Raw genomic sequence first — 20,536 nt, forward strand, 5'->3', positions numbered from 1 at the left:
GACTGAACGTCTTTACTAAATAATGCTTATTCAACCCTCTCGCCTTGCCGTTCGTGATTGACCGGATCTCACATCCTTTTCGTTCAGTCCGTTACCGTCGTTTTCGTTATGGTCTTTCTACGCCTCACGGTCAAAATCTACCCTCCCGAGCAAATCCAGTCCAGCTCATCTTTCTCCTTCCGCTCGATCCTCAGCAGTGATAACGATGCTGGCCGTAACTCATCGGGCGCGCCGGCTGGGAAGCCAGCGAGCTTCTTGCTCGTGCTGGAGAACCCAGAGGATGTGACGCTGGGTGGACTGGCGAAGATGATTCAGGAAAAGTGGACGAAGTTACGCCCTAATGCGGAGTGAGTGCTCTTTATCTACTTTGATATCTTGGTCCCGGCGCGTTTGGTGTAACAGGGTGTGTGCTAACGAAGCTCAGGCCCCTGCAGATCAAAAAGATGCTTGACGACAACCATGACACCGATGATCTCGATGTCGATATGACTGCGGCCGACGTTTTTGTGGATAGAGGGTTGGGTCAAATCGACGGTCGGGACCAACGTGGTTGTCTGCGTGTGATTCAGAGACCTACGCCTTATTCACCTGCGAGATTCCCCTCTGTAACTTTGGACTGGGACGCGGCGGCGGAGGACTACGAGCGCAGGATACAGGATAAGAGACAAGCAGCTGCGAAATCCGTACACAAGTTTCCTACGATTACTGAGGAGGACTGCCAGGCTGGATCTGTGTCTGGCAGCCAGGATGGCGATCGACAATACACGCCCGGCAACGTTACTCCCGCTCACCAAGCCGATGAACTCGAACGTCGCCGGGATATGCCTGTCTTATCGGTTGAGAAGGAGCATGAGATTCCTGGATCACCCGCACGCTGGGACGAGCAGCCACAAATACAAGAGCAGGACTCGCAGGACAACAGTGAGAAAACGATCGCGGCAACACCGCAACACAGACGGTTCGAGAGCCAGGAATTAGGTGGCTCACCAACACCGACACGTCCCTCTGCGCTTTCGTCTGAGAAAATGGCAGCCACTTCGCAACCACGCGCTGCGACCAGAGGCCGCGCCGCAAATCGCACGATCAATAGGATCGCGTCTGAGTCGAAATCTCCACCTCCGGCCAAAGGATTGCACCTAACTGAGCAAACGCCATCTCTCCGTCACAAGACACGATCTCACACCCGGCGGCGTATTTCCCAGTTAATCAATCCTGTTGAGGATGACGAGGAAGGTGAAGCAAACGGACAAGATAATGGAAGACAGGAAGGAGAAGGAGGAGAGAAGGACAAGGGTGATAATGAGAAGGGGAACTTTGATTATGATGGTGACGTTGCAATGGATGACGATGGAATTGCCCCGGATGCTTTTACTGCTACGGAGGAAGCGCCTGAGCAAGACAACGCAAATGGTGATGCTCCCGCATCACGTCAAACCCGCCTTGGCAAGAGAAAGAAGAGCCAGGAGGAATTACAGTCAAACAAGGAACCTCGACTGGATAGGGCTGGTACCCTAACTCAAGAACGTTCCGAGTCTCGTAGGAGCAGTCCTTCTGCCATGCGAAAACGTGAACGGGCACCTTCGTTCTCCGGACCTGGTCGTCACCCAAGCATCATGGAACAACACTCGCCTTCAAGACCGGGTCTTGGGCTAGGAATCACGAAGAGCCCCCCGCGGAAGCAGCTGGCCAAGCTTGACTTGAAAAATTTCACCAAGGCCCCCAAGCTTGTTCTTGTGGATTCGAGCAACAGGGAGCAGCCATCAAACCAGACAGCCGTCACTGCCGCACCCGTGTGGCTCAGTAACGCTCAGAAGTCGCTGACACAGAACGATTCAACACCTGCCAAACCGCAGACACCCGCAGACAAGGTCAAGTCGGCGCTACGCAAAGAGGCGTCGGCAGACAAGCGACGTTCTGTGTCGTTTTCAGAAAAGAATAGCGTGATCCCGGTTACTGATGACTCTCGCTCGAGATTGCCTTCAGGCTCTGCAGCTAAAGAGCCGAAAAAGACCAAGGACAAGAAGGAAAAATCACCCAATGCCGGGCAGGACAAGCCTCCGACTCCGGGAATAACTGTATACCCCGGAGGCGTCACTGCAGAGAAGATTCAGCAGATTCTTGAGGAACAAAAGCGGGAAGCAGAGAAGAAGAAACAGGAGCAAGAGGAGATGGACCGAGAGATGAGAGAAGCAAAGGAGCGCAATGCGAGCTCTCAGTATCTGACAATTTTGGCAGAGATTCACAGAACTCGGATGTGGATCTCGGAAAACAAGAACAGTGGCCGGCAAAAGACCCAGCAGCAGCTCAAGTCATCTCGTTCTAGGTTGGATATGTATTATCGGGAGCTCGAATCCATCAAAGCGAACCCGAACGGTCACTCCAAGACGCCAGAGAAAAAGAAGAAGAAGCGCGCCTCGGAAGCTGCTGCTGAGATAAGCGAGGAGCCCAGCACCCCGTCGTCGAACGCCAAGGACACTGGTTCTGCGAAAAAGAAGAAGGCAGCTCGTCGCGAAAGTTCTTCGACAAGATCTCCGAAATCCCCTCCCAAGAAAACCGAAAATGAAGAAGCGGCCCCTACGGAGACGACGAATGGCGATTCCGCGCAAACGACGGAGGAACGTGAAGTTGGCCAGGAAACTGAAACCGCTCTTGCTGAGACTCCTTCGCATTCGAAGCGCAAGACAAGTCCTGCCGAGAAGGCTCAAAATAAGGAGCCGGTTACTGCATCGCCTAGAACACGTCGCTCTCGTCGTTCTTTCCGCCCGGTTGATGGGGCTGATGCGATGGATATAGATCAGCCGTCGCAGCCGGTGCCTCAACCTGAGCCTCAGCAGGAGGGGGGGCAGGAGGACGGGCAGGAGATGGAGACGGAACCCGAGCAGGAAGGGGAGCAGGAACAGGAACAGCCGGAGGAGCCTGAACGTGAACCGGAACCTCAGCCGCATGACAAGGAAGAGGATGGAGACGAACAGGATGAAGAGCAGAGGCAGGATCAAGAGCAGGAGCAGGCGGAAACCCAACACGAACCCGAGCCCGAGTCCGAACCCAAACAGCAACCTGAGCCTGAGCAGCGCGAAACCACAAAGGGACTCGAGACTGAGCAGGAGCCTGCGCAAGACCGAGAGTCCGAGCAAGAGCAGCAGTCTGAGCCTGAGCCTGAGCCTGAACCTGAACCTGAACCTGAACCTGAACCTGAGGCCGAGGCTGAGGCTGAGACCGAGCAGGAAGCGGAACCTCAATCGGAGCAGCAACCACAAGAGCCGGAGAAACAGCCCGAAGAGCCGGAGATGGTACCTGAAACCTCGCAGCCCCAGACCCAGGAGCCTCAAGAATCGCAAGCTGAGCCCTCGCAACAATTGCCAGAAAAGCCACAATCCCAGCAGTCTCGACTGTTGTACCAGAAACAATCGCAGAGCTTTCCCATGTCTGATGATGTGAACCTGCCTGAGATTCAGACGATTCGTACCCTGGACCAATCGAAGAAACCGGAAGAGCGGCTTGCACCGCAACCTACCACTGAAGAACCGAAGCCCGTTTCTCAGGAGGGCAAGGCAAAGGAATCTTCTTCTGAAGACGAAGACGGAGACGAGACTGACTCCCAAACTGGGTCCGAAACCGGGTCTGGCTCCGACTCCGACTCAGGTTCCGGCTCAGGGTCCGACGACGACGATGAAGAAGTGCAAGGCCCAGAATTAACCAAGGCTGATCTTCTTCGTCGCGCTAACGGTGCCAACGGTACCAACGGGACTAGCTTCGCGCGCAACAGAATGACCAAATCGCCGGCTCCTTCCTCGCAGCAGCAACTACCACAATCCCAACCACTCCCGCAAAACCGTTACTCTTCACCCCGGGGCTCTTCGCAACCGCCAGCCCAATCGCAGCCTCAACCACACATCCAGCCCTTCCAATCCGTCAACAAAACATCCGCGCGCGCCTCCCTCCTAGGCCTCAAGAACATGATCACTTCCCAAAAACAAGAATACGACGCGCAGTTACAGGAGGCGCGTATGGCGACTGTTACCCGGAAGAAGGACGTCTTTGATCCGCCGTCGGATAGCGAGTCGGAGGATGAGAGCGAAAGTGACAGCGATAGCGACAGCGATAGCGACAGCGACAGTGACAGTGACAGTGACAACGTGAGTGGTGCGGATGATGGGGACATTCAGTCGAGTGGGACGGTTGGGAAATTGAGGAAGGCGTTGCAGAAGAAATAGTCGGGATATTTCTGTTGATAGGGTAATGTATCTATGGCTTGATTAGCGCATGAATGTATCATATCATCATATTGCTGAAACATGAATTGATTATTTTTCTGTTTCTCTTATACAAGCACTCAATGTGTACATTCCTAGGATACACGCATTATTTCAGCTCCCAGTGTCCACCCGCCAAACCCTTCGCCTTCCCATCAACAAGCTCGACCTGCTTTCCCTCCCTCGAAACCAAAGACCCCCTAGTCCCAGCCAACTCAACATCCCCCGTCGTCCCATTAGGCGCATTAAACGACAACCGCTGGAACCCGTCATCCGTCCGACTGAACTTGGTCGAGAACGCACCCAGCTTTGTTGAAAACCCGGCGTCCACATCCGTCAAATTTCCGGGCTGCGGCGCAAACTTCCACGTCGACCCTGCTGGTCCAGTCAGATGTAGACCAGCCGCGTAGAACATCAATGCGGCCGTTGGGCCTGCGGACCAGCCGTGTGCATGCGAGATGCGCGGGTCGTTGTTGTACGGCGCATACACGAGTGACCCGTCCGTCGAGTAGCCTTCGATGAAGGTCGAGTTGGTCATGCGTGGATCATCGAGCATGAATCCCCACTGTGTGCGCATGAGCGCGAGGGCTGAGTCGGCGTTTCCGGAAAGATAGTGCGCTTGCAGCTCGAACCCGCTGATGAATGGAGACACGGTTTTTCCAGCTTCGGGGGCGGGTGCACCGTACAAACCCCAGCGGGAGCGGAGCGAGGAGGACACACGGGAAGATTGCTTCTTGGAAAGAGTGAGGTTTGCCTTGATGGCCCAGGAGTTTCCGTCCTGAGGGCAGAGAGTAGTGGTTTCATTGTCGCGGTATAGTCCTGCGTCGCTGTCCCAGAGGCGCTGGTTGGCAGCTGCTTTGATGCCCGAGGCAATGCTGCTCCAGTTGGTCGCAGTTTGGTCGTGGAGGGTGGTTGCTAGGTCTTGGGCTTGATCGAGGACGTAGTAGAGGATGGCGTTTGCTTCGATGTTCTGCTCGGTCAGTACGTGACATTATGTTGGTGATTGGAGCAGACTTACATGAGCACCCATGCCAAAACGCAACCAGTCCGCAGAAGCGGTAATATTGGCCAGGCCCGTCTGGTCAACACTCGACAAGGCCCATTGTACACCACGCTTATACTGATTCCAGTACTTGGACAGCCATGTGCGATCTCCAGTCAAGCGGTAGTAGTCCGAGACACCAATCAGACTGTGCAGATGATACGGGAAGCTGACTTGGTCGGTGAACGGCCGGCCGGCGTAAGGCAAGCGGCCGTTGGCCTTTTGCTGGGAGAACAGGGCTTCGAGCGCGTTCTTCACGCTTTCCAGATCGCCCGTGCTAACTGCAGCGCTTTCCACCGCGATGGACATATCGCCGGGCCAGATGAGGCGGTCTCGTTTTGCGCCGTCGGTCAGCACGCTGCTGCCGTTGGAGATTGTGTAGTTGTTGTACCATGGGACGGTCTCGGGAAGGGTGATATTGTCAGTGGACGAGATATCTCCCAGAGTCGTCAAACTGTCGCCGGTGGAGGGTTCGATCGTGCAGAGCTGGAGGGTGTATGCACCGGCATACCAGATCCGATTGATCAGTTCGTCGTCGCTGTGGAAGTACCCGTTGTACGCCCTGAGGTCTTGAGTCGGAGCAGCCGTGTACTTCACGCGAACGCTGCGAACAGAAACCGACGCCGTCGTGTTGGTTACCACCGTCATGTACCGGAATGCACCGCGAATATGCTTCTTTTCAGCGGTATACTTCCCAGGGCCCTGACCCACCGGGAACCATAGGGGTGAGTCGAATCCTGCGTCTGCTGTCGCATCACAAGCCTCGCTGCTGATCCAGAGACTGGATTCCGTAAAGGTGACGCCCACGAATGCATCGAAGGATGAAGCGGATGCGATGTCGAGAGAGACGATGCCACCGATGTTCCGGCCAAAGTCGAAAGTCACGGATGCAGGGCCGTTGAATATGGCATTTCCCGAGCCTGGGTTGGTCAGGACATCTGCGTTCGAAACCGAACCATTGATCTGGTAGATGGATTCAGGGACCAGATTCCGTGAGGAGGGAGCGAGAATGTATTGATCATATGGCGTCTTGCTGGCCTGGCTCACGGCGGCCAAGAGAGACGGACCTAGGAGGAACGGCAGAGACCACATGGTTAGACAGCGACTGTTCGAGGGATAACATAAAGCCCGAGATCAGGGCCATTTATAGTGTAAATCGTCTGCAGAAATGAGCAGGCGCAGAGGCAAATCGGCATAGAATTGACCGAACGCACATTCAACTGGTCTATATCCGGGGAAACAACAGGCCGAGCAGGTTGACAGTGATGTCAAGCCATGTGGAGGCCGTCCGGGGAAAGTCCGGGGTCGGTCGTTTGAAGGGTTCGGACAATCCGGAATGACAGGGGGCATAAATAGACCAATGACGCCGAGGTTAAGCCGGAATGAGGGATTTCTTCAGTCCTACAAAGTCAGGGGAAGGCGACGAAGCAGTGACTACGGTTATTTACACCGGACTGATCAGGAGTTCAGAGTTCATGTCATATATTGTCATGTCATTATCATAGAATGGAGATATAATCACTTTTCGTATGCTCATGCGATTTTGAGCATAGTAGCAATCCCGGGCATAAATGGCCCTGGTATGGCACAATTGTGGCCATGATATGATTGATGCCCTTGGCGCGCGGAGACTGCCGTGTGGGGTGAGACTACGTCTTTTCCGAGTCTGCAAAACTCGGATGAATCTTCGGTAGCGACACGTTGACAACGGTGGTAGCTGCCCGGCGCATCTTGTCGGCATTTCGTCCGATCAACCCATCAGGTATAATATCAGTCGCCGTGTCCCGCGACGGAGTAAAAAGTGTATGTCGAGCCGAGCGACGTCAACCATGATCTTTCACGCATCTAGGGAAAGGACTGTCTGTTGCATACACCTCGGGGAGTGCAGCCGTAGAGTCGACCTCCTGTAAATGGTCGGATGCTCCGCCACCACTTCCCAGTCGTATACCATGGCCAGAAAATATACCGTCTCGAGGACTCGAAGATGCCCAGGTATCCGAACTGGCACCCCGGGCGATTTCAACCAATTTGCCAAGGATGGCGTATTCCAGCTTGAGCTTGATGCTGTAGGCGACCGGTTTGAACATGACCTGCACTGCATAATAGCCCGCGTACTCGGTACCGACGACGGCGAAATCGAGGATGAGGATGAAGATGTTGATAATCAATAGATGGATGAGGATCTGTCGATGACGTTGCTCGGGGCGTAGTCGAAGGAGCTTGGCCGTTTCGAATATGTATATTCCCGAGAGCACCAACTCCTGGACGCAGAATCCGACCAGTTGGATGCGCTCCATAATGTCATAACCACGGATAAACTGATCGGCTTTGGGCGAGATAATGCCATACATAAGCACAAAGACGGGCGTATGCAAGGCAATGGCGTCGACTATGACCATGCAGAGCACGGCCCAGAGAACTTTTGGGGATTGCAGCACCAGGTGCAACCGCGACCAGAGTACCAGCGATTGCCCCGTTACCATTCCACACCATGGCACCAGGACAAATGTGACGGAGAGCCATGGCGAGATTCCCAAAGGAAAGAGTAAAAAGATGTAACCCAGCGTGTGGGGAATCAAGCTGAAGGAAGAGACGAGTAGACTCCAGAAGTAGCATCCCCGGTATCGTCGGAACGTAACGAAACACACAACAATGAGTTCGATGGCATTATACCACACAACACCGGCGAAAGCCGAGAAGATGTACTTCTGGACTTTATCATTGTATGCGAACTCCACGTTATCGGGGATTGCCGCGGTCGACATGGAAGAGATGCCACCATCGCTCAGGTGAATGAAACTGGCGGAGGAAGGGAAAGAGGAGGTTGAGGATAGGAAAGCAATCAACAGAGATGAAGCTCTTTGGTAGGGAAGTTATAGGAAGAAACGAAGCCGAAGTACTCTGTACAGGCGGAGCAGCGATATCCCTTAGTTATAGTTTCACCCCCTTTTCAGCGCTAACACCGCCAACCTTCTTTTCTCCAATAAACGATGGCAGACAGGCCACTCCGACGAGAAGAAGGACAGATGCGAAAAATAGAAATAAAGCAAATATGGGGAGGGGGAGGTGATCTCGATCCCCCAGCACTGACGGCTGCCAACAATAAATTCTCCACGCGGGCTCTCCTAAAGAAAAAGATTCGGAAAGTGTGCCGTGGATAGTCCAAACTTTGACCGGCGATCTTAGATAGTTATGAGCGTGTCTATCAAAGTCAAGTCATGGAGCTAGTCCACTGGACCGAGTCTGGACGGATCGACGAGCTATCGTCGATCTTGGCGGGTCATTGACGATTCAATAGTATTGTTACAGGAGAAAAGTAGACGTAATGAGAGAGACAGAAAGAGAGAGAGAGAGAGAGAGAGGCGGAGAGATACTATGAGGAAGAGGTGAAGTTGGTTGTTCAGGTCACGGCCGGTCACGGGATTTCTGATTTCTGTCTCAACTCTTCTCCCTCGTCTACCATTTGGCCATCTCGACGTCACGACTCTGATGTTTCGGGTGCACGCAGGGTCATCCATGGTTCCCACAGTCCCGATTGGACCACTTTACCGTCCATCAACCCGGTTACATTCCAGGCCTCCGGTACGGAGCTCTCTCTCTCGCGCGCGCGCCCGTTTCTCCTCCCAGTGACCTATTGCATCGTTGACGTTAAGAATCCAGATCTGCAATTTGCCAAGGGCATTGAACACAGAACATGAATTGGCCAGAGGAACAGGGTACAATAATAGTGCAGACTAGCGAACCAAATCCTGGGTTCAGGGTCCCCGAATGGTTCGGGGAACAGCTTCCGGCTGTTCGATCGCCGCCGGGGAGATACGCGAGCTCTTTACGGCGAATCGATGGCGATGTCTATGGTATAGGAGAATATTTGCGACTCTGGTTCCCGCTACCCGAGGAGTTCTGACTCTCCTTTGATACCACGGACTGCTGAGAAGACCCCGGGTCCGTATTTTGGGTCGATGTCTTACTCCCAAAGCGGGGGCCAGTGCAAAAGCGAAGACGCAGATCCGGTAGACTCCAAAAGTACGTACTGGACTCCGTACGCGTACCAGGGGATAGCGACGATAGTTGCATCTCCCCAACAGTACATATCCAGAGCGCGCGAAATGAATCGAGATACTTGCAGCTTTACAGTAGTCTTTGGCAACGGGATGCAATTAAATAACGAAGCTGGACTGGCTCTGACGTCAGGGAAGAATCTGCATTCCGATCTTTCGATCTGATCGAGTCTCCCAGCGGTCGCCTGTATTCGCGAGTACTTAAGTGCCTAGAAGGGATGTTCACCAAGAGATTGTTCCTGTACAGACAACGATATCTATTCTTCTACGGGCATTCAACTCCGCGCCTCATCTGTCAGTATCGCACTTCCACCATGCCGCCGAAAAAGCGCACGACATCCAGCCCCTCCGGAAGTCCTGCCAACAAACGAGGCAGGCTCGATCTGTCAGATCCCCATCCTAACGCCCAACAAGCTGAAGAGTTTGGCATTGTTCTGCGGGATTTCTATCCTCCGGAGATGAGCAACGAGCGTTGTGACGCCTACAACAATGGCACCCTGGAGCGCCCGATTGAGACTTTGCAGAGAGCGTATGAAGACACGGCGGACGTGAGGAAGTCGATACAACCAAAAAATGCTGTAGTGCATTGGTTCAAAACAGACCTACGGCTACACGATAACCGGGCTCTGTATATGGCGTATGAGATAGCGCGGGATAACAAGATCCCGCTCATCTGCTTGTATATACTCTCACCGGAAGATCTGGCGGCTCATCTTATTAGTCCCGCCCGCGTCGACTTGACCCTCCGGACATTGGTGCAGTTGGAGCGGGACCTAGGGGAACTTGATATTCCGCTGTACATGGAGACACAGGACAAGCGTAAAGATATTCCCAGTCGTATTCTTGATCTCTGTCAGCGCTGGGGAGTAAGCAACTTGTTTACCAATATCGAGTACGAAGTTGATGAACTGCGGCGGGATGCAAAGCTGGTGCGACTTTGTGCGGACAACGGTATCAAGTTCGAAGCAGCCCACGACACTTGTGTTGTCACCCCAGGTGCCCTTCACAGCCAGCAGGGAACACAGTACGCTGTGTACACTCCGTGGTATCGCACATGGGTTTCTTTTTTACAAGAAAATCCAGAGTATCTCGAGGTTGTGGAGGAGCCGGGATCCAATCCTGACGACGCGCGGAGGCACTTTGGAGACTTATTCGACAGTCAGGTTCCTACGGCACCGAGCAACAAACGTTTATCTGATGAAGAAAAAGCGCATCTGGAACAACTGTACCCGGCAGGCGAGCACGAAGCTCTTCGCCGGCTCGAGGACTTTCTGGAGGAGAAAGGAACGTCGTACGACGATTTGCGGAACCTGCCAGCCGCGAAGAGCACCTCCGTACTCAGTCCATACTTCGCATCCGGCTCGTTGAGTGCCAGAACGGCTGTGTCTATGGCAAAAAAGGCCAACCGCAATCGACTGAATTCCAATGAGTCTGGGTATGCTTCATGGATTAGCGAGGTTGCATGGCGAGACTTTTATCGGCATGTGCTTGTCCATTGGCCTTACATATGGTACGTACTCCCTGCCCCTCTCTTGGACTTGCTATTTTATTTATTTTGCCCAAGCTGACGTACACGCTCAGCATGAACAAATGCTTCAAACCCGAATTCACCAATCTCGAGTGGGAGTATGACAGAGATCACTTTAGCGCCTGGTGTGAAGGCAAGACTGGATACCCTATTGTCGATGCTGCTATGCGACAGTTGAAAAACGACGCTTGGATGCACAACCGCACTCGCATGGTTGTGTCTTCCTTTTTATCGAAGGACCTTCTAATCGATTGGCGCCGCGGAGAGCGATATTTTATGGAACATCTGATCGATGGGGACTTCGCATCGAACCACGGAGGATGGGGATTCGGCTCTAGCACAGGCGTTGATCCTCAGCCGTACTTCCGTATCTTCAACCCATCCCGCCAGAGTGAACGGTTCGACGCGGATGGCGAGTACATCCGGCACTGGGTACCGGAGCTGCGAGATATCAAGGGATCAGCAATTCACGAACCGTACGAACGAGGGGCAGGCGCTGTTGCAGAGAAAAATGGATACCCCAAGCCAATCGTCGAGCATTCGGAAAGCCGAGATCGAGCGTTGAATCGGTACAAGAGAGCGACGCAGAGCAAGTAAACAACGCACTGAGTACATAAAGCACGGCTGTTTCTATTCCAGTGTATTATCAGCATTCTGCACAAGCCTATTTGTTTCATTCTCCTCGTGAGCGACCCGACTGTTCAGTCTCCGTAGGTCTGTTTCCTTTCGCCCCTTGAGCCCCCTCCGGAGGCGTCGACGAGGTGGAAGGATTCTGCTCCCCTGACAGTCCCAAGGCATGGGCATCGCCTGGTGCAAACTCTATGCCGGCCGTTCAATGCGGAGATTTCTCTTTTCGGTGACTTCCCCGCGCTCCGGACTGTCTGTCTCACTTTCGCCAGCGGCATTGCCGTGGAGCTTTTGGTTCCTTTTCCCTGCTGGCCTACGGTATTAATTCCCCTCACTTCTGCATTGCTTGCTCATGCCTTTTACTCGGGGGAATAGCCTTAACCGATGGTGCAGGTGTGTCCAGTTTGCCCCGGAATCTATCTCCACATTTTTTTCCCGCATTGCCCGCTAACCGATCTGCTTTTGCACGCCCAGTAGTTAATACGTTCTGGGCTCTTCCCTCCTGAATATAAGACGATAATCCGTTGAAATTCCCCAATCATTCTGCCAATGTCGACTTGAAATGAATACAGCCCAGGCGGGGGATCAACAGCAGAACACGGCCCCAGGAATAACCGATGACCCTTCCAACGGCAGCGCCTCCGGTAAGAAACGATGGAGACGCAACCGGATAGCCTGCGACTCGTGTCATAGCCGTCGCGTGCGATGCGACCGGGCCTTCCCATGTTCACGCTGCCTGCGCAATGAGACCCGATGCGAATTCACACGAGAACTTCGGAAGCGCGGGCGGATTGCACGATCGAAGCAGGCGGGGCTGGATACCGCCAATGGCGCATCGGACAGGCGTGCTGTTGAGCGCAACAATATGAAAACAGTGTCGCCGACGAGGGATAGAAATACGTCCCCAACGGGTAGTGCTCACCATCGATCACCTACGACAAACGACCCGACTGTGGCACCCGCCCCCAGCGTCGATGGGCATCGTGGACTGGGGCCGGAGGCGAATGCTACGGAAGAATGGCTGTCATCGACACATCTGTCTTCGGAATCTTATGGGTTTTTGAACGGCGCGGGTTGGAGGGATGGTTCTCTGCCACGAATGTTGGACTTCTGGAACGGAGTCGACTTTGCTGGTCAAAGTGCTCAGACTCCCTCGGCTTCAAAGATGGCACCCATCGCGCAGACGCCGGGGTCGTCTTCGACCTCAACATCGCTCAAATACCCTGTGTTACAACCATTGATGCCATTTCTAGAGGGCACTTTATCCCGACGACTGGTCTTTGACCTTTTGGAGCTCTACTTTACCAGCGCGTTCTCTACTCATATGCACCCGGTCTGCCATCACATCCACTGCTATGTCCTACGAAAAGCGTCCTTCTTGACAACCGATACTCCCCGGCCAACCAGCCCGGCGCTGTTGGCAAGTATGCTCTGGGTAGCAGCTCTGGACGACCGCGCCTTTGCTTTAGCCATTTCCCCGCCGCAGCGTAAAAAGATCTGTCAGTTCTTATGCGCGCTGACCATCCGACTGCTGCGGCCATTGATCCATGCTTCTTTTAAAGAACAGGACAGCTCTGCACCTCGCGATGTGCCTTATGCTGCCGTCGGTCCAGAATGCCCACCTGTAGCTACCATGCACCATCCCTCTACAGGAACTGGAGACGACCGGGGCCTAGTAGGCCCGGCTGGCTCTCTGGACGACGTCATTACCTATATTCACGTTGCCTCGATCATCTCCTCCAGTGAGCAAAAGGCGGCTAGTATGAGATGGTTTGTGCCCAATATACTAGCTTATGAGACATTCAGCTGACAGTATTCAGGTGGCATGCAGCATTTACCTTGGCCCGTGAGTTGAAATTGAACCAGGAGATTGAGGTGGTACCAGATATGGACAGTAATCCAGAAGGATCGAGCCCACCCTTCGACGACTTCTTGCCCGGCTGGGGCGGCATCGATACCGGGAACTGGACCGACACCTTCAATCCGGCGCGTCCTAGCTTAAACTGCGTTTGCGATCGCGGACGTGACTGGCAAGGTACCCTCACCGAAGAACATCGCGAGGAGCGCCGCCGGACGTGGTGGCTGCTATACATAATGGACCGCCATTTGGCACTTTGCTATAACCGACCGCTGGCCCTGCTCGATGCTGAGAGCGAGGATCTCCTGCTCCCTTTGGATGAAGGTACATGGCAGGCAGGCAATGTTCACAGCAATAGTCCCAAGTCAGACGGTCCTCAATGTCCACTTTCTGGCGAGAAGAACCGGCGACGTCTGTTTCCCAACTTCATTTGCCATGATCACTCGATTTTCGGCTTCTTTCTTCCTCTCATGACGATAACAGGCGAGTTAATCGACCTGAATCAGGCGCGAAATCATCCCATGCTTGGGCTGCGAGTGCAGGGGAAGGAAGCCTGGGATATTCACATCAGTGAAGTCCTGCGACAACTCGAAATATACAAGGCCAGCCTCACGACCTTCGCTGCTGCGGCGGCTACCGACCCAGAAGTGCCTGTGTCGGCAGCCTTTCCCTCAGATCCCAAAACGGACCGACCGCCCGTCATGGATCCGTCGCTTTCTCAGGCATACTCGTGGCATACGCAGACTGTTATCGCTTATGCATCTTATCTAGTGCATGTCCTTCATATCCTCTTAGTCGGGAAGTGGGACCCCGTGTCACTCATCGAGGACAAGGACTTCTGGACATCGTCGCCCGCATTTGCGTCCACCATTTCCCACGCTCTCGACGCAGCCGACTCCGCAGACCAGATTTTACGATTCGATCCTGATGTTAGTTTCATGCCATACTTCTTCGGCATCCAGCTTCTCCAAGGCAGCTTCCTGCTCCTGTTGATCGTGGAACGTCTGCAAAAGGAAGCTGGCGAGGGAATCCTGAACGCTTGTGAAGTGATGATCCGTGCCACAGAGTCCTGCGTCGTAACTCTTAACACCGAATACCAGAGGAATTTCCGGCAGGTAATGCGGAGTGCCGTGGCCCAGGCTCGCGGACGTCCTGTTGATCATAGTGAGATTCGTCGACGACGTAAAGCAGTATTGGCTCTTTATCGATGGACGCGGAAAGGGACTGGGTTGGCTCTATGAGTTTTCACCTTGCATTGCGTGACCTACTGATCTCGCATATATAATGTTGAGTTGTTTACTTGTAACGGATCTGAAATTTTGCTTCGTGGTGTATATATATCTGAGTGAACTTGTGAACTTTATGTATATGAACATTTAATATGCATTGTCTGAGTAATATATAGAACTTTAAGTATGCACCTCATGACTTCGTATTGATATAAAACCTCTCTCCAACCTAAACTAAGCAGAGGGGAAAGCATAGAAACGGACGCTGAATTTCGTGTCTATCGTTTCAATCATTAGCTTGCGAGGTGGGTTGTTTCGAAAAAACCGGGAACTGAAATCTTCTACCTATATAGAGGAAAAGGTCCCTGACGAATTGTTTCTCGATCGTGCCGTCTGCGAAGCTTCCGTAGGCTGTTTGCAGGACAAAGATCATGCGAGATACGAGGGAGCCCGGGATGTTTTGGACGTAATATTTCATGCTGCGGCAAATGTTGCAGGCCGATTTGTAGCGGTCCTGCATGGTCAGGATGCTAGGTAGACCTCCGTCTGTGGACGAAATCATGAGACGCATGGCCCAAAAATAGCACATGGACGTTGCGAGAAGAAGATCCGGGTAGACCAGGTCCCGCGGAGTGAAAATCTCAAGGCTGCTTAAATCACGGCATTCGAACACAGGGAAGTCCGCTACGGGTATTGGCTCAAGTGCTTCCCATGGACCCCCGTCAGGGTAAGGTCGGACACATGTGGTTTCCCATAGTTGTAGTCGCCCTTCGATCTCGGTAGCCTTGTCCCAGATCGTAGTTTGCAATGCGATTAGCTCAGTTGATGCAGTGGCATTCTTCAACATGGACGTAAAGGTATCCACTTCCGAGAGATATGCAGGGATATCGACAGCAATGTCCAGCACTCGATGCAGGATGTCCTTCGGAGCACTGTCCCCCAGCCATGGGACAGTCAGCCATTCCCGCGAAGCCAGAAAGGTCGGTTTTCGTAAAGCTATAGCGGCTGTGACCTGAGACTTTTAGTCAGAATCGACCACAGTATGCCTCACAGGAAACATACCCAGTAGAGTCGGAGGTCGACAAAAAGCGACCGCTCAAGCCCATATCTGTGCCGGTAAGGCGTGCGTGATTGCAAGAGCTGGAGACCTCCCAGCTGATGTTTCAAAATGGAGTCCTTGGAACTTTGTTTGAAAGCCTTTCAATAAAATAAGCCGGTGAGTCCAGGAAGAGTCGTGAAAAAGCCAAACTAACCTCGATGATCGTCGACAAGAGCACTACGGTTAAAGCGTCGGTTGCTTGGCTTTTCTCGGGATGATAGAGCGCACTCTGAAGTTGTCGCAACACCCTGATATACCGGGCATGTCCTACCATCTCCAGAGACCGGTTCTGCTGACGACTCCCGGCGAACGTTAAAGAGGCTGCCTCGAAGGCGTTGCAAAGCATGGGGGAAAAGACTCGCATGTCAGCTGCCTGGCGTAACCGAATTGTACCGCCGAAGTTGGATGCATTTGCGGGACTGAATTCTCTGATCAATCGTTCAACAAATAATTCAATCAGTGCGCGGGCCAGTGTCGGATCTGATAGATTCTTCTTCTCCTTCTGCAAATCTTGTGGCGAGCCTGCATCTGGTTAGCTGGTGTGTATTGATGCTGAGGTTGAGCACTGTACGTACTTGCTTTTCTCAATATTGTGGCCGGGCTTGACGGCAAGGAATGGCTCTGCGAATCTGTCTGGGTGCCAGAATGAACCAGCGCTCTCCGTTGACCGAGTTTACCGGAACTTCCAGCATCAAACGAGTCTACATTATGAGGGAATGGTGTTTCGTCCTCCTGCTTAACGGGAGGGAGCTTGGCTTGCCTCCGGGTCTCCTCGAGTTCTTGCTTCAGGGTTTCGCAGGATTGCAACAGATTCTCAATGACAGTAGACTGCTCAATAAACTGGCGGTCCTGCTTGCTGTTGCCATATTCACACTCGGAAGGCGTTCCCCGCAGACAGCAGGCGCCACATGGCTTTACTCTATCGCACTGTTCGCCATGAAGCTTTTATGAGCGAGAGATGCAACGGTCGTCAACAGTAGTGGGAAGTAATTACCTTGACTTTGCGTTTATGGCATTGCAAACAGGAATATGTGGGTCGAGTTTTCTTTCGTGCATTATTTTTCCTGGCGGGTTCAGCGGCGCCGAATTGATCCTTGTCGTCCTCTTTCTCCTGACTCGATCCAGCACCATCTGCCATGATCAACGCTGCTTGAAGCTGGAAGGAATGGTTGCAGAAACAGAAGAGGGATCAGTCAAGAGGCCCATGTCATTTTGCAGCATTGCCGTGGCCACGATGCACCGAAGATTATTAGCAAGCTAGAATGTGACAATTCGTAATTCCGCGCAGAAACGGCGGGCCGGGCTGCAATTAAGCAATAGCGACGGTTACTCGGTCGCCAAATGTGGAGAGGGATTGGTAGTAAGTATTTCACTTTGGTAAACGGTCTAATAGTCCAGTCCACATAGTTCCAATCAGCGACGCACAGGTGTGGATTACATCAAGGAGGAAGAAGAACTTGTATTGGTCGTGGCGTTCGAAAGGCGCAAACCGCGGGAGGGCCACGAATGGAGCAGTTTCTTCTAACGGTGCAATAACATCCAGAATTCGGGGTTCTAAACCTTGACTTTGCCTCCCAATTCGTGCTCGTACAGAGTAGACTACGATATCGGAAGCCTCCCCGGCCGGACGGAACCCAAGCTTCGAGGCTCCCTTTTCCCCTGCGTGGCATTTGTGGCGAAGTCCTGTTAGGTTTCTGTGGTCTGTGACTCTGTCGATCGGATCCGAATTCCTATTTTCCCTTTCTTTCGTTCTTTCCCTTCCCTTTCCTTGCCATTTCACTTTGTTACTCCCGGAGGTTGGGATTGTCAAATATACCATTAATGGCCATGTGCTTCGGGCATGAATGATCATCGGCCAACTGACAGTCTGACAGGAGGAGCCTCGGGCCGGCTTTGAACAAAAGTCCATTAACAGAAGAGCAAACGAACACGACAGTCTGTGGAGTGCAAAGTACTCCGTAGAGTATCTTCGAAATAACCGTCTTCGGTAATTTGCGGGGGTTGGCGTCTGGAGTTCCTATCTGGTCTGGCAAACGCTCTTGAACTTTCTTGTCTTGCAGCGTCAGCCCCAAAAGACTTGCTCGCATTCTCACTTTCTTATCCAAGCTGAGTATCCACTACAGACTCCTTGCAGCGTATCGGGTTCGAAAGAGTAAAAGGAAAGCCCCATGGAGTCGACCAGCGTGTCACTATTTTGAACGACAGCACTATTAGCAAGGACTCGGATGCCCAACATGCGAGGGATTAACAATCCGTACTGTCTAATTTTGTATCCTGCAATGTCGATTGTGGAGGCACATGCAGTGTGCTTTTGACCGTCACACTTGCTGCCAGTCACATCATGGCGTTCGCGGCAAAGGTGTGACCAGTAATTGAGTCAATTGAGTCAGTGGCTCAGGACGCTCGCGACGACGACAGTGAGACCCTTGGGTTATACATGATGGTCAACGGCCTGCTCAGAGAACTCCATATTACTGATGGCTCTATGGCGAAATAAGACCGGAAGATTGACTACCGTGGCAGGATAGAAGTGCGGCAGAACGCAGTGCATTTATTGGACAAATTTAATACAATACATACAAAGAAGTAAGTATGGCAGGCACCATTCCTCCAGCTACCATGTAAGAAAAAATGAGAGCCTATGGGATTTTGTACAAGAATACCATATCTATTAGATACTGAACGTGTCAGTAGTGTCTGGGCCATCTCCAATGATGACTACACTACTCTAGAAAGCCTGCGGCCGGCTGCCGAAACCAGCAGGAGCGGGAAGAGTAGGCTTCGGGGTACCCACGGTTTTCCAGGTAAAGGAAGGCAGGGCAGGCATAGACGAAGCACCGGGACCAGCTTGAGAGTAGACAGGGACGAAAGGAATGCCAAATCTCTTGACCGTACTAGCCGAAGCGGACGGGGTAGCACTCGAGGCGGCACCAACAGTGCTGGAAGCACTAGCAGAACCACCCAGCTTGCCGACACCAGCGTTAGCGACGACGTACGAGGCCACCTTGCTAACATCCATGACGTCTGCCTTGGCTTCGCCGGAGGGCCAGTTGGAGAGAACGGATTGGTCGCTGGTGGTGAGGTTGCCTGAGCTGACGAAAGAGTTGGCCACGCAGTTACGGCCCAGAGCCGACTTGCAAGCGGACTGGTCGGAGCTGGTGACAGCAAAGATCTTGCCGGAGTCCGGCTCGGAGGGAGTGTCGACCTGGGCAAAGACATTACCCTCGATCAAGACGTTGGAGTTCTCGCCAACATCAAAGGCGTGGCCAGTGTTATTGTACCAGTAGTTGTTATAGGCATGCCAGTGGTTGGCGAACTCGACCTTAGGGGAGCGGCCAGAGGTGTGATGAATGTAGTTGTTGGCGAATGTCACCTTGTCGTTCTTTCCGTAACCGAGCCTATAAAAGAACAGCTGTCAGAGACGAGTGCATATATCGCACAGGGATGAAACACTTACACACTCCAGTAGTGGTGGCCATCGCATGAGGCAGACCAGCTGGTGCGGCCATCGAATTCGCTGTTAGAGATGGTGACACTGCCGCCTGTGGAATTTGTCAGTCTATATCGGGGATATTGGACACGGGACGGTGCTTACTCGAGTCATATCCAGAGACGAACATCTGGCGACCGACCAGAGAAACCTTGACGTGGTCAATCCAGATCTTGTCAGTACCGTCCAAGGTGATAGCATCACCACCCCAGATGTATTGCGGGTTGAGCTCCGTGATATGGATGTTCTGGATGATAATGTTCTCAACACCGCTGGTCAAACGCAGGCCCTTGCCGCGAAGGACACCAGCGCTACCAACACCAACGATGGACTTATCCGAAGCAACCGTCAAACCTTCGAGACCAGCGTTGTCGTAGGTGCAAGTGGTTGTTGGGTAATTGCCGCACCAGTCGGAACCGTCAGTCTTGATGGCATTCTGGCCGGAGCTGCCACAGCTGTTAGAGTCAGGGATGCAGCACTCGCAGTCGTCGCAGGTGTCCTCAGTGCCGAGGAAGTTGAACTCCTTGTCGATAAGGATCACACGGGGAGTGTCGTCGCTCAACCAGCTCTTCAACTCGGCAATATCACTGGGGGCGGCAGGGCTTGCATCACCACCACCGGTGGTGCCACTGGCAAAGCCAAATGCGGTGCCCTGGACACCTTCAGCGTTGGCGTAGGCACTCAAAAGAGCGGTCGTGGCAAGAAGGGAACGGAAGAAGGCCATTTCGAAGAATTCTCGGAACCTTCAGTCGACCGGATAAGAAAGCGAAAGGCAAGGAATGACTGAACCAGCAGTTCTCAACGAAAGAAATCAAAAGAAACTATATTTGAATGACGCGAAAAACGAAGATTTGGCCGCTGAAGAGGTTCTAACTCTCCGGACGGTCAGCACTTCTTTATACTTAGCTACATCTTTGATTCTGTCTGCAGTGGTGTCAATCTGGAACAGATGACGGCCGTGATACTTTTCCTGCGCCTACTTCCAAATGAGAAACGTCTGTGCCCCAACAGGGTCAGCTCACTCCATCGGGGACAATCCCTGAGACGTGGGTGCCATCCAGTTAGAGATTGATAACGGTTGCCCCGGCTGAAACAGAGGCCATTGCTCTTGGCGGAGGTAGCCAGGAACCAGGCATGTCTTTGTCATCTGTCGTTGAACATTTGGCTGGCCCTGTCGTTATCACGACGGCATTCTCGTCCGGTACTATTTCAGCCTTCCGAAAGTTATGCATGTCCATCACCTGCCCAGGGCGTCAACATCTGCAATAATATTAATCCTGGAGAATGAGGGAAGCGGTGTCTGAGTTTTGCAGATCGACAAGACCACCTTCCGAATCTTTGCTTTCCGACGG

At 52.9% G+C, this 20,536-nt stretch overlaps 7 protein-coding genes across 7 annotated transcripts; 3 read left to right on the forward strand and 4 right to left on the reverse strand.

Annotated features, from left to right (window-relative positions):
• Positions 1 to 108: 108 nt before the first annotated feature.
• ACHE_11917S (uncharacterized protein) lies at positions 109 to 4,214 on the forward strand (the record flags this gene model as incomplete). Its single annotated transcript, XM_043276539.1, has 2 exons — positions 109 to 347; positions 425 to 4,214. 2 exons carry the CDS (start codon positions 109 to 111, stop codon positions 4,212 to 4,214), a joined length of 4,029 nt encoding a protein of 1,342 aa, XP_043133037.1.
• A 148-nt stretch (positions 4,215 to 4,362) lies between these two features.
• On the reverse strand, positions 4,363 to 6,387 carry ACHE_11918A (putative alpha-L-rhamnosidase A; the record flags this gene model as incomplete). The annotated part of the gene is made up of 2 exons (XM_043276540.1): positions 4,363 to 5,223; positions 5,272 to 6,387. The coding sequence occupies 2 exons, from the start codon at positions 6,385 to 6,387 to the stop codon at positions 4,363 to 4,365; spliced, it is 1,977 nt and encodes a 658-aa protein (XP_043133038.1).
• A 731-nt stretch (positions 6,388 to 7,118) lies between these two features.
• Positions 7,119 to 8,060, reverse strand: ACHE_11919A (uncharacterized protein; the record flags this gene model as incomplete). The annotated part of the gene is made up of 1 exon (XM_043276541.1): positions 7,119 to 8,060. The coding sequence occupies one exon, from the start codon at positions 8,058 to 8,060 to the stop codon at positions 7,119 to 7,121; it is 942 nt and encodes a 313-aa protein (XP_043133039.1).
• Positions 8,061 to 9,667: 1,607 nt separating this feature from the next.
• Positions 9,668 to 11,478, forward strand: ACHE_11920S (deoxyribodipyrimidine photo-lyase PHR1; the record flags this gene model as incomplete). The annotated part of the gene is made up of 2 exons (XM_043276543.1): positions 9,668 to 10,863; positions 10,935 to 11,478. 2 exons carry the CDS (start codon positions 9,668 to 9,670, stop codon positions 11,476 to 11,478), a joined length of 1,740 nt encoding a protein of 579 aa, XP_043133040.1.
• A 592-nt stretch (positions 11,479 to 12,070) lies between these two features.
• Positions 12,071 to 14,607, forward strand: ACHE_11921S (uncharacterized protein; the record flags this gene model as incomplete). Its single annotated transcript, XM_043276544.1, has 2 exons — positions 12,071 to 13,278; positions 13,329 to 14,607. 2 exons carry the CDS (start codon positions 12,071 to 12,073, stop codon positions 14,605 to 14,607), a joined length of 2,487 nt encoding a protein of 828 aa, XP_043133041.1.
• A 274-nt stretch (positions 14,608 to 14,881) lies between these two features.
• On the reverse strand, positions 14,882 to 16,832 carry ACHE_11922A (Zn(II)2Cys6 transcription factor domain-containing protein; the record flags this gene model as incomplete). Its single annotated transcript, XM_043276545.1, has 5 exons — positions 14,882 to 15,607; positions 15,658 to 15,792; positions 15,849 to 16,216; positions 16,270 to 16,621; positions 16,689 to 16,832. The coding sequence occupies 5 exons, from the start codon at positions 16,830 to 16,832 to the stop codon at positions 14,882 to 14,884; spliced, it is 1,725 nt and encodes a 574-aa protein (XP_043133042.1).
• A 1,590-nt stretch (positions 16,833 to 18,422) lies between these two features.
• ACHE_11923A (uncharacterized protein) lies at positions 18,423 to 19,908 on the reverse strand (the record flags this gene model as incomplete). Its single annotated transcript, XM_043276546.1, has 3 exons — positions 18,423 to 19,092; positions 19,152 to 19,236; positions 19,290 to 19,908. The coding sequence occupies 3 exons, from the start codon at positions 19,906 to 19,908 to the stop codon at positions 18,423 to 18,425; spliced, it is 1,374 nt and encodes a 457-aa protein (XP_043133043.1).
• Positions 19,909 to 20,536: the final 628 nt, after the last annotated feature.

Source organism: Aspergillus chevalieri, chromosome 1 (genome assembly GCF_016861735.1).
Source record: "Aspergillus chevalieri M1 DNA, chromosome 1, nearly complete sequence".
Lineage (NCBI taxonomy): Eukaryota > Fungi > Ascomycota > Eurotiomycetes > Eurotiales > Aspergillaceae > Aspergillus > Aspergillus chevalieri.